This window comes from Lagopus leucura, unplaced genomic scaffold, assembly GCF_019238085.1.
Source record: "Lagopus leucura isolate 7727_CA_CO unplaced genomic scaffold, USGS_WTPT01 Super-Scaffold_100002, whole genome shotgun sequence".
Classification (NCBI taxonomy): Eukaryota; Metazoa; Chordata; class Aves; order Galliformes; family Phasianidae; genus Lagopus; species Lagopus leucura.
The window spans coordinates 8,130,982-8,143,755 of NW_024962263.1; the positions used below are offsets into that span (position 1 = coordinate 8,130,982).

A 12,774-nucleotide genomic window follows, 5' to 3' on the forward strand; every position below is an offset into this window, starting at 1 on the left:
GGAGGAAATAAAGCTGCTTTTCTAAGAAGTTACTTTCTCTTTTAGATCTTTAAAGCCAGCTTAAGTCCTGTATGTGAGACTACATACAAGCTTTAATAATGCAATACCTCAATGTTTATATGCTCATGTCATACTTTCCTTGGCACCTATGCTAAGTTTTACAGAAATATCTTGCAAAGGACCTTGCAGTGTACAATAAATATATTTTTTTAATGTTGATCTAGGCTACTTCTGTTCACAGCTGTGTTTAGAATAGATGTTTTGGTAGTAATATTAAACCTGCCATTTTAAAATACAAAACGAGTATGTTCTTTAAAGATGTGAAACTGTTGATAACTTTTTTTTGTTTTTAAACTGCATATAAAGTTCTCAGTTCCTGCTGTTGACCTAATGTGCCATAATAGTTGGGCTATATAACCTACTGGAAGTTAAACTGAAGCAGTAGCATTAAAAAATAAAAAACAAACACCAAAAGAAAATGTTACTTTAATCCTGGAAGTGATTTGTAGAGATCTGGATAACTGGTTAGTAACACACTAGAAGACTTAATTCAGTTACTATTGGTTTTGTCTCAGATACCTGTCACTCCATTAGTACTAACAGATCTTCATATGCTATTTAGGCATATCTTATTGTAGCTGTAGAATATATCAGTAACTCACCTTGGAAATGAAGACCACCCTCACACTTTCTAGAACAGTTCTGGTTCATAAATACACTAGTTTTATTAATGAAATCCAGGAGAAATTAATCACTCATCCCTGGTAGTAGATGCCAGTAACTTAGGTAAGATCACACTAACCAAGCAATTAGCTAATGATGTGTCCATAGCTCACTAAGTCACCTAGAGCAGAAAAAGGAACAGGCAGTACTAAATAGAGCTAGAAGTAACACACTGTCCTTACAACATGCTAGTGAACACAGACATTGTTCTGACGTAACTGTAACTGCCTTGACATGTCTACAATCAAAGCATGACTAGAGTTAAGAAATTCTTCTCACAAGCAACAAGACAAAACAGCAATCAGGCACTAGTAGGTGTTGTACAGTCACTATAACTGATTCACTGATACACACTGTCAGTGCAGAAATGCACCTAATGCTTATGGAGTTCCAAGTGGATGAAAAGCACACAAGTCTCTAGCTTTTCTCTCCTAATACAAAGCTTACTAGCCTTCTCAAGCTATAGCAAACACATTCAGACAACCTGATAACCAGTGCTGGGTCAAGAGCCTGGAATTAGACACTTACAAGGATAACTTACAAAGAAACCATCTGCTGAAGTTGTTGACTCCCAGATCATTTTCTCCTGTGAGGAAACCAGCTGCTCCCTGCCAGGTGCTTTTCCCCCTCCATCTCCAGAGACTAAAGTTATTTAACAAGAAGGGAAGGAAAAGAGGAAGGTAAAGTAAAAAGGAAACAAACCACAAGATATCACACTCCTGCTGAGGTATTGGCCAGATGTTTAGAGAACTCTGAGCAAACGAGGCTCCAAAGCCTTACTATTCCAACACATCAACCCCCCCCCTGCTTCAGTCTCTCACAGTATTGGCCACCAAAACAAAGGCTGAAGAAATCGAAGCTCAGGTCCTGTGCAAAAACAGACACAAGATAAACCAGACCAGAAAAGGGATACATTACCATCCATGCATAACTCCCAGGATTATTTCTGCATCCTAAGTCTATATTTAGAATGAGTTCAGGCAACAGAGCACTTCTCAGGGAAGCATCTGAGTCCTTTAGTCTTTAAATAAACTTTCACAGAGTCTTTCGAATCTGAAACAGAACATTTGTCTCAGAAAAAATAAAAATTAGATTTTAATGTAATACTTGTCTTTATATATAAGCCCGTGTGCTGCTTTTTCTGTCTCTCCTCTCCCCAGTTCAAGTAATATTTATAGGTCCGTGTGCCCAGGGAATGGAACAGGGCTATCAGACAATTCATGTTCACAGATATATCCAGACTACCTACAGAAGAGGCACTAAATGTATCAGTCCAAATGAATGATTAAAGAAAAAAATAGTTGTGCAGAAAGGAAATTTGTAATAATATTACGTTGGCTGGTTTATTTAAAGTAACATTTTCATACAAGTGCTATGACTGCGACTCAGCATTACCTAATGAAGTACATTTTTTATTTCTTACAAAGAATAATCTGTAAAAGTCAAATTAATTACATTTAGTTGGGCACTTTTCCTTATAAATAATTTCAAGTAACAGGTTTACTTTCATTGCATTACATAGAAACTTAACTCCCTGCTTCATGATTGTGTTTTTAGGCCAAGGTTCTAACGCAGTGCTAGCAGAACAAAGTCCCTGATTGACAAACATGATGACCAGATAAGCTGGCAGGGAAGTGGGAGGGAAAGGTGACAAAAAGCTGATATGTTATAGGAAATATCAATGATAAATTGGCAATTTAGAATCACCTATGCTGGAAAAGACCTCCAAGCTCATCTAGGCTCATCTAGTTCAACTTGTGTCCCATTGTTTCAGCAGTCTAATGGGTTTTACAAGCACAAGTCCAGATGTATATTTAAGGCTCATTCCTGCAACTGTCTGCACACAAGGGCCTAGAGACCTTTGCATAAACTACAGAACAAGAAGCTGAACTAATCCTATACTCATTTTCCTACTTCACAGTGCAGCTGTTGAGACGAATACCACTTTGGAAGACGTAACAAGGGTTCTCAATTTCTCTCATTTAAAGACATAATCCATACACATAAGGATATGAAAAAACAGTGCACAGACAGCAGTGTCTGTTACATTTTTTTTATATAGTGCATTCAGGCAGTGGCATTTTCAGGCTTCTTACTCATGTATTTTCAAGTGGTGTGATGTTCACTTATGGCTCAAGTGGCTTTTCCATCATCTGCAACATGAGTCTTCCAACCATCAATAAACTGTTGAACAGAATATTTGTTAAAACAAAGGAAGAAAGCACGAAGAAACAAAAGAAAGGGATAGGGGAAAATTCTCAAACACCACCACAGAAGAAAACGTTATGATTCATTTAGATGGACTACAACACAAGATTTCATTTCTCACACAACTCACCATGTAACATTAAAAAAAAAAACCTCATCACAGAACCACCAAGGTTGGAAAAGACCTCCAAGATGATCCAGTCCAACTGTCCACCTACCACCCATATTTCCCCTAACCCATGTCTCTCAGTACAACATCTAAACACTTCTTGAACACAATATGATCAATGTGTAAGTTAAATAAAATGCTTATTCAAAACACAGACAAGAACAGAAGATGTGAGTACCTGGCACCAGCAACGACCCCAGGCATCGCTTTTCTGGAGTTATAAAATCTCATCCCCATGACAGCAGACAAGGTTCCAGATGCCACTGATAAAAGAGAAGCCCAGTCAGAACAGTTTCAGGGAAGTGGGTCTGAAGTGCCAGTGCAGCACTATAACCCTGTTACACACCTACCAGTGCCAACAGGCCTATGTGTCTCTCCTCCCCTCAAAAGCAAATATTTTACTTATTTTTGTTAAGCAGCAGAGCAGCTGTAAGCTTTATGGCAGCTTTGGTAAGCCTGCTCCACTGTCCATTACAAATGAGTAGATCTAACCAGCTACTAACACTGCCTCATCACCCATAACCTCCACTCCTCTGTGCAAATCACTAACACTCCCTCAATTTCCATTTATTTGCAGAAGGAGGAGGATTATTTCCTTGAATACGGATAACCTAAAAACTGCTAGAAAGCTAGGGTGGTTGATAAAGATTACTGTGTGGAAGTCAAATATTATTACATTTCCTATTTGATGCAGTTTGAGCAATCTAAAGCCCAGCTGGAGCCACAACTGCAGATCACAGGAGGCTGCAGAGAAACAGAATCGTGGAATGATCAGAGAATGGTATGGGTTGGAAGGAACCTCTTGAGAGCATCCAGCTCCAACCCCCTGCTATAGACAGGGTCACCTCCCAGTAGGCCAGGTTGCTCAACCTCTCATCCATCCTAGCCTTGAATGCTTTCGGGGAAGGAGAATTCACAACCTCTCTGAGCAACCTGTTCCAGTGTCTCACTCACACAAGAAAAAAAATTGTGATATCTAATCTAAGTCTACTCTCTTCCAGTTTAAAACTACTTCCCCTCATCCTTCACTACCTCATAAAATAGAATAGATGAATAAGGAATTACACTAAGCCAGGACATCATGCTGCCTTCAAGAGGCCCACTATGTCTACGTCCAAAAATCAAGAAGTACGGAAGCAACTCATCTTTCTCTCACTATACTGTCTAAAAACTAGCGCAGGAGATGGGAGATGCATGGCCATTCCTAGTACACATCACACAGGAAGAGAGAGTGCACAAACCAGCTGTGCTTCACATTGAGCTGTGTGTGTTGCACCTCGTTTTCTACTCACCACACAGTTTGGTCCTCTGCAGTGTTTGCCAGGGATCCCATAAAGCCCTTCAGCACATTGCATGAACAAGATCTGTTGTTTCTAAACAGCCTTAAATCCTTGTAATATCTAAATGCTAATAAAGCTTTGATGTGGTTACAGAGCTCTAAGAGCTCAACCTAGTGCACAAAGATGTGACCAATTCCTCACAGGCACTGACCTGACCAGTTACTGAGGCCCTGCAGCAATGGAAGTTCCTTAAGCTTCACCTGATCTCTTCCAATGCTTCCCAACACCTTCCACTATCATTTCATCTTTTTTGCTTCCCTCAAAAGGTTTGCTGCAAGCTAAGCCTACAGCTTCTTGTCCCATCTGTTGTAAGCAACAGAAGTGGGACAAGCAATAGAGAACAATTCTTTCCCTCCTTTTGTAGATTTAAGATTTCTTTCCACAGCATACATTAAAACATTTTTAAGCTTAAAAATGCTCCTTTGCAGCTGTTTTACCACACGATTCCCCTGTGCCTGAATTAATTTAACACAGTACCTCACCTGGCAGTGGGGATACATAGCTGCCACCCAGCATGGCTCCCAGAGACAGTACAGCAAGGAGCTAGAGCTCTGGCACAAATGCTTCCCAGCTATGGGCAGGCAGCCCTGCCAACGCTCACAGCACTTGTACAAATAAAGGGACACAAGCTAGCTGGGACAGAATCACAGAATGGTCAGGATTGGAAGGAACCTCAAGGATCATGACTCTCCAGTTCTCCTACCACATGCAGGGCCACCAACCTCCCCATTTAATACCAGACCACGCTGCACATGGCCCCATCCAACCTGGCCTTGAACACCTCCAGGGACGGGGCATCCACAGCCTCTCTGGGCAGCTCTTCCAGCACCTCACCACCCTCTCTGTAAATAACTTCTCCCTGACATCCAACCTAAATCTTCCCTCCCTCAATTTAAAACCATTTCCCCTTGTCCTGTTGTTATCCACCCTTGTAAAGAGTTGACTCCCTCCTGTTTGTAGGCTCCCTTTAGGTACTGAAGGCTGCAATGAGGTCACCCCACAGCCTTCTTCTCTCCAGGCTGAACAAGCCCAGCTCCCTCAGCTTGCCCTGACAGCAGAGGTGCTCCAGCCGTCAGTGTCAACACTCGGATGCCAAGCACTTACCAAGAGAAAGCCACACGTTCTTCGGCTCTTTGGACTGCTGGTAGGCACCCAGCCCTGCCAGGCCACCGAACAGAAGGCCGGCAGCGAGGGACGGGACGCTGCCTTCAAGAAAGCAAGCAACATAAATCACAACCTGCATTTGTTTCCCAATTAGTAAGACGCTTCGCAGCCCTCCGTCCCCGCGCAGGCAGGCAGCCCTTTCAAAGGGCAGAACCCCGCGCTCCGACCTTCCCTCCTCTTGCCCACCGCTAACAGCAGCCTACCTGCCCTGGCGTAGCCGATGATGCCCCCAGAGGCCACCAGCGCCGCGTACCCGAAGCCGACCCAGTCGTACTCCATGTGCGGTGCCCCTCCGCCGCCCGCTGCAGCCTGGGGGCGGTTGGCCACGGCCCGCTCTGACCTTGGCGCGGCGCTTCCCGGCGTGCGGCGGGGCGGAGCGGCGCCTCACGGAGTTCCGGCCGCGGGCGGGAAGCTCAACCCCGCCGCCACCGGCCGTGCCCAGAAATCAGTCGCACAATGATAGCTAAAGGGTTTATTTGCATATATTATTATTTATTTGCATATTTGCGTAACATTCGTTTAAAAAAAAAAAAAAAGGAAGCGACGCTGTAAATGGTGGCGAGTCAGGAAAAGAAAAGGACACAGAAGTTAGCGGTGGTTTAACGAAGCTGGGAGTAGATACTGTTCAGGACCCACTGCTTGAGCCAAGGTGCTCCACCATGCTGCTAGCTGGGTCATCCAACGTGCTAAAATAACCCCAGGAATACAGCCTGTCATCACTGCAGGAAGAACCATTCAATTCTGCTTCGGAGACTGCATGCTGAAGGGCTAGGTAGGCTTAGCAATGAGTATCAGCTCAGCTATTTGACTGCCTCCCTCTGGTGGCTGCAATCGGGAAACAAAAATAGGGCTGTGAAGCTCAACGTTACCTACACCTATTAACCACTCAAAAGCTTGGGAAGGAGGCTCAGTCCCTGTCAAAACATGACACAAAGTTACAGACTTACTGCCAAAGCTCAACTACTGATCTTTCAGTCCTGGCATCCCTTTTCACTGCCCTCCCCCTCCCTTTGTGTCCTTACATATGATGATCTGAGGACACTGGCAGGCCAAAATCTGCATGTCAGTCGGTTTCCAACTCTATTAGTTGGCCAAGTGAAACAAATAAGTAAGACTTCACTTTTCATAAAGAGCTCTTGTGCCTGAAAGCCTATCAGATCTTTCTATCTACAACCATTTGCATAGCAAAAGGTGCTATACTCCTACAAACCTTGAACCAACAGATGTTTAAAGAACAGACTTTAGAACAGCAGTTCAGCACCTTTCTCCCATTCCCAGTACTTCCCTGGTGAGATAAGTTTCTGTATTTTTGACCAAACGGCAGCTGCATGCATGGCCACCAATTGTGTTCCTCTTTTTAAGGTCTTATTCACTGTGACTTGTTATCTTTCTGCTTACCAATGCACACTACTTGTCTTCAAGGTAATGAGAAGCCCCAAGGATGCCTGATTCTATATACATTTTTATAGAAACAGGCAGCAATGTCAGTGTAGCAAGAAAAAAGTTAGGGCTGCGTAACAGGCCATTAAAACTGCAAAAGTACAAACAGGGCAGCTGTAAAAAGAGCTGTGCCCACTTGCTTCTTTTTGGAATCTTCCACATTTTGGTCTCCAAATGTGAAGCGAAAAGATAGATTTGCAGACAAAGTAAGACAAGCTGACCTGAGCTGCAACTAGTGCACATCCTAAAGAAACCTGTTGGATGAATGTGTTCTTCCAGCAAAACAGAAATTAGATTTCTGGTGCAATTCTGACCACTTTTGTTGATGCATCCTGGGTTTTCACTAGCTAGAAATACCAGTTTGGTTCCACCTGAACTTCACTCTGTGCCAAGGTTCTCTTTCGATGTCTCAGCTCCAGGCACTCCACAGTCAGCGGGTATGTTCTGAGCTCAAACTTATTTGCAAACATACAGGTGGAGTTTAAAAGCCACTCAAGGTCACCTGTTCCATATACACAAATGCCTCTGACATAATGGCCTGCCAAATTAAAAAGAAACATAAAAGAAATGTCAGAACCTGGTTTTCTTTCTACAGGCATGCTTATGGATCCAAAACTTTCTTTGGATAAGTTTTATCTGCAAAGCCACTATAAATCTACACCACATCCTAAAAGGCTTACTAGACACACAGTGTAAGTATGAACAACAAAATGGCATGAAGGAAATTGCTTATGAGTAAATAATAAGCATAATTCCTGAGTAAGGAGATAGGCCAGAAATTTTATTACTTGAGACTCTAAGACAAGGCTGAGACACAGCAAAGAGGGAAACTTCCTTCTGTCAGTGAAGAGGAATTGATCCTTTTACTTATGCAAGATTCTCCACTAAATAACATGGGTTGATACTGGTGCAATGTCACTTATTTTGGTGTAGTCACAATAATGTGAAACCGCTGCAATTTAAGCTGACTGAAATGATCATTCTTTTTTCCTCCTCAACACAAACAATGAATTAAAAGTTTATGAAATACATATTCTATTTTCCTCTCACTTTTACATGTCAAAAGTAGTAGCATCATAGAAAATACAAATCAGTGACCAAAAAAATTGAGCGTGCCATAGAAATTATAACTCACTAATGTTATGTCATGAAGCAATACGAAACAGGAAAACCTCAGTATTTAAACATTGTCAGCTTGCAGTTCCTGAGGTTCCCTACCCAGTGTGGATCCAGCAGGCATCAGTGCCTACATCAGTGGTTCTGTGTCCCCATGCTGTGAGTTACAATTCTACATGGGCTATTCCCCATCACCCACAAGATGATTCCCCCACACTTAGAAGAAAACAGTCAGCTAACTCTTGTAAGCATTAAGCGTTGTTACACACCCTCCTTTCTGATGTATTCTATCAATGTTCCTGATGAAGAAGTAACTGTTCTAAATTTCTAACTGCTTTTTTTTAACGTGGCTACTGTTATTCACTACCTAAGGACAAAGCTTTCAACGTCTTATTTCTGATCAACTGCTGCTTAAGAACTGACTTGCATTATGTAGGGCTACAGGAAGAAGTCAAGTTTTTCACTAGATGAACAAGAAGAACTGAGGAAGAATATACGCATTACCGTGACAACCTCCATGGACATCTTCCATATCAATCCACTTCACTGCTTTCAGGTCACCTTCCCACGATGCATTAGGCATGGACCCAGGGACACCTGCAGTTAGGTAACAGAAAATAACACTGTCACTCTTTTGAACATCTGTATGTTTGGTTTTACCTCTCCTCTCTAGTACTTTTCTCCATGGAACTGGGATAAAATGCAGTACCTTCAGCTCTAGGCTATAACAAAGAGATGGCTGCCATAGGATGAAGCACTGGCCTTTGAACACAAGAGATGGTTGGATAGTTCCAGCTAGGAAAACCTCTGCACCTGATCTGCACTGCAATACTGAATTCAGGTCAGTAACGGAAGATCTCCAAAACACAAAACACTTCACTAAAGAAAGCTGGAAAAGCACCAATTTCTCACTGTAACACAAACACTTGCCTATAATTTATTTGCCTGGTTATAAAAAAAAGCTCAACATATTTTATTCTTTCCTGCCTAGCAAGTAATTACCATAGTATTGCACCTGAGTTATCAAATGGCAGAAGAGGCAACATGTGGGGAGCCAGAAGTACATCAGCAGGTACAAAGACACAGCTGCTGCTTTTGCATTCTTCTAACGAGGCTGAAAACAGGCATGTAACACAGTGGAAATTGAAGCAATGACAGCAAGGTCACAGGCTGCAGTAAGGGAGAGTTTGTGCAAATGCAGCATAGAAATAAAGGAAAGAAACAACTTACTTTCAGAAAACCTCAGGTAGGCAAGGACCTCTAAACAAGATACCCTTGTTTCCATCAACCTTTAACATGAGATCTGGGAAGGCGTGGATCCTGGTTCCACCCCTTCCACTCAGTGCATTGCTTGCACCTGAGCTCCTCTGGGTTGGCCCTGCCTTCTCAGCAGGTGCTCAATCAGTGCTTCAAGCCCTGACAGCATTTCTGCTACAAGACAAAAAGAGTAACTTGCTCAAATGCAAAGAGTTTAGCATAGGAGTACCTGCAAGTCAGGAGCTTTAACAAGTGCAGTAGAAGTAACAGCACTGACTGGTAGCACTGGTCAGGGAGGAGAGGATTTACATCACTCTGGCTGCTCCCCATGCACTGTGAGGCAGCTGCAAGCTGCAGCTGCAGCTCCCTCCCCTGGCAGTCTCTTGAGTAGCAGCAATATTATTTCATACATACTTATCATACATACATACCAAAAACACAGTAATTTTCCTCAGTTTACAGCAATCCTTTTAAAGCTTGAACAAAACACCTTGATTTGGAATTGTAGGACCCGAGTCCATCAAATACAGTTTTAAGAAAAGTAAAGCAGGTATTTTAATCCCCACTTCTGACCTTTTTCTTCAGTAGCAATTAGCCCTCTTTCTGATTTTCATAGTGTCGTTTAAACTGTGTATTAATCTAGATGATTCATTTTGCTAGTGAGCTGCAATCCTAACAGAGGTGATCTGCTAGTAGCTCTGTAAACCACAATCTCAAATAGCAATGGGAGAACAAATAAGAAGCCACGTTCAGCGCTGAAATGGTAACTGAAATACTCATCAACGCAGTGATAATTCAGTGTTCTACGAAAAGGAAAGATAAAAGTACAGGAAGTTTCTGGTTCTTTTGTTTCCTTCCCCAGTGGCATTAAGCACAACATCTTCACAGTAACTGCAACCTAACAACTGTTTTGCCTGTGAGCTTGAAGAGAGCACAGTGAAGGGCAAAAGTGAACCCAAAGAAAGACACTGTGTAATGTCAAGGGTTTATTCACTCTTGTTGTTCTGTTTTTGAGAGATTTGATGAGAGAAAAGTTAAGCATCAGTTTTTGGTTTTTATTTCCTTTTTCTTTCTCTATTTTGGGTTTTTAAGGATAGTGTGTTCCTCATAAGGTAGGGATTTCTTCATAACTATGGATAGGTGCTTTCAAATACTACCACTTGATCCAACAGCAGAAACACTGCAGCAGTTTTCTATAAACAGAGATACCTGCCAGCAGAACATCACAATCTTGTTTCTCCTCCTCTACGTACTGGCCTATTATCAAATAAAATAACATGCCAAAGTGAGATTTTGTCCCGGGGAAATTTCAGAAGATGTTATTCTATGGCAGAAAGCATTCACGTAGAGACAACACTTGATAAAAGACAAAAAGAGGCAGTGATGGCAGGGGATATGCTCTTCAAACGGCCTGGGACATGCGTTGTCATTCCAAATTAGAAACCTGTTCACAAGAGCTGGCAGTAAGCGTGGTGTGATGATGAACTCTGGAAAATGCTGAGGCTGCAGGAAGGAAGAAAGATGACTGACAAAACAGGAACAACCTCGGGACATCCACAAAAACAATGGGAGGCACTGCCTTCTAGGAATACAAAATTACTGACTTCACATTATTCACCAGCTCTCAAATTAAGTAAACTAGGCATTTTTGTAAGTTAATTAAAGAGTAAAGAATAACATAGCTCAGCACTTTAAAAAAAAAAAATGGGTTTACCACATTTTCCTTTATATCTTTGTCAAATCCTTACCAATTGATTTCATATTCAGAAGTTGTTCTTGGGACCTTTTGATAAAACACTTTGTCTGAAGAGTTATGCTGGTGGTAAGCATTAATATAAACTCAGGTGTGAGCTACTCACTCTGCTTTTATTCAGCTCTCATCTCACACGGCTTGGATCACCCATGTATGTGACAGGAATCTGAAAGTATCTGCAGCAAAATAAGTGAATTTCAAGTACGCACCAAGGGAAGAAATGAAAGTAAAAGTGTTGGAGGGGCTGACTCGTTTTTCCAGTCAGCTGTGGCTGAGTTCACAACACACCAGTGCAGTTCTGGTGGCTGCAAAACACCATTTGGGAAGCAAAGCCCAGTCCTCTTCCCCTGAGCAGCATTTCACAGCACTGTGCTGAGCACACAGACATGGGTCTGGTGGTAGGAAAAACACACTCCAGTTCTGAACATTGAGCACAACCACAGGGCACAGCAAAATATGCTCCTCAACTAAGATTCTCCTTTCCTCTTTTTTTTTTCTTTTTGCCATTCAAATCCCAATGAGAGTTGATTTGCATGCACTGGCTCAAAAAAGGAGTCCACTCCCTTTCCTTCTTGCACCAACTACCAGCTATCATCGAGAAAGACATCCATATCTTACACAAAATGTGCCACTGCTTTTGCATTTCTGTAATCACACATAAACTCATATTCAGATGGAAATGCAATAGGATAAAAGGCTGCCTGATTTACTCTGAAATTTTAAGTCCTTTACCTGTAATTCCAGGATCTACTCAGTGTGTCAATTAAAGCCAAGCTGTTAGTCAGTCTTCAATAGCAATTTGTGCTTCTTCATTTGCAGTTCTCTTTACAGAAGGAGATGAGTTTACACTTCTGCACCATCAACTGATCTAAGCTTTTCTCTTGCGCTTTGTAGGCTGGTGCACAGAAAATCCTTCCGTACCCTCACCCAGCACATCAGGTTGACCAAGACACACTTCATAAATCCACTCAAAACAGTGAAACAGTGCACAGATCACCTTTGGTGATTCTGTAAAACATTTTGAAAATGATAGTAACTTCTGCTGGACTCTGAGGCCAGATATTTATGTTTGGGAAACACTCCAAGCTTAGTGCAAGATATGCACATCCTCTCTTCCATGAACAAAGGTGTGCAGTTGGATCTGAAAATTCACAAATCCCTACAGTGGCTTTTGAAGCACAAATATATTACTTGCAAATACACATGGGACTAAAGAGCGAATACGGCAAAACAGAGTCATTCCTCAAAGCAGGGACTGTCCATTTCCACTCTTCAAGGACACCAGGAAGACCTTAATATAGACAGCTCAAACATCAATGAAGCTTGCTATAACCTAAGCCTATTTCAGGCCTGTGCCATTGGAGGACAAGGCTACTGCGGCTGAGCAGAAAAGCTATTATTTCACTGGACTCACCACGCTGCCCATTTATAGGTGCCATTCCCACCAAAAGACAGCGTGGCCAAGTGGAGAAATCCCCAGGAAGATAAATTTGGGATTGCTCAGTATATCATCCATGGTTTGTCACTACTGTTGCTAACACAGGCTATCACCCATCAGGGTGATCTTCTATATAAACCTGCAGGAGTGATGACAACCTAATGGT

At 42.2% G+C, this 12,774-nt stretch overlaps 2 protein-coding genes across 2 annotated transcripts; both read right to left on the bottom strand.

The window, feature by feature from the left end:
* Nucleotides 1–2,040: 2,040 nt before the first annotated feature.
* Nucleotides 2,041–5,963, bottom strand: LOC122179136 (transmembrane protein 14C-like). The gene is made up of 4 exons (XM_042869826.1): nucleotides 5,808–5,963; nucleotides 5,545–5,646; nucleotides 3,279–3,363; nucleotides 2,041–2,907 (listed from the first exon to the last, which is right to left on the bottom strand). Exons 1-4 carry the CDS (start codon nucleotides 5,881–5,883, stop codon nucleotides 2,850–2,852), a joined length of 321 nt encoding a protein of 106 aa, XP_042725760.1. The 5' UTR covers nucleotides 5,884–5,963; the 3' UTR covers nucleotides 2,041–2,849.
* A 110-nt stretch (nucleotides 5,964–6,073) lies between these two features.
* Nucleotides 6,074–9,465, bottom strand: LOC122178803 (N-acetyllactosaminide beta-1,6-N-acetylglucosaminyl-transferase-like). Its single transcript, XM_042869274.1, has 3 exons — nucleotides 9,391–9,465; nucleotides 8,665–8,757; nucleotides 6,074–7,582 (listed from the first exon to the last, which is right to left on the bottom strand). Exons 1-3 carry the CDS (start codon nucleotides 9,443–9,445, stop codon nucleotides 7,392–7,394), a joined length of 339 nt encoding a protein of 112 aa, XP_042725208.1. The 5' UTR covers nucleotides 9,446–9,465; the 3' UTR covers nucleotides 6,074–7,391.
* Between the last annotated feature and the right edge of the window lie 3,309 nt (nucleotides 9,466–12,774).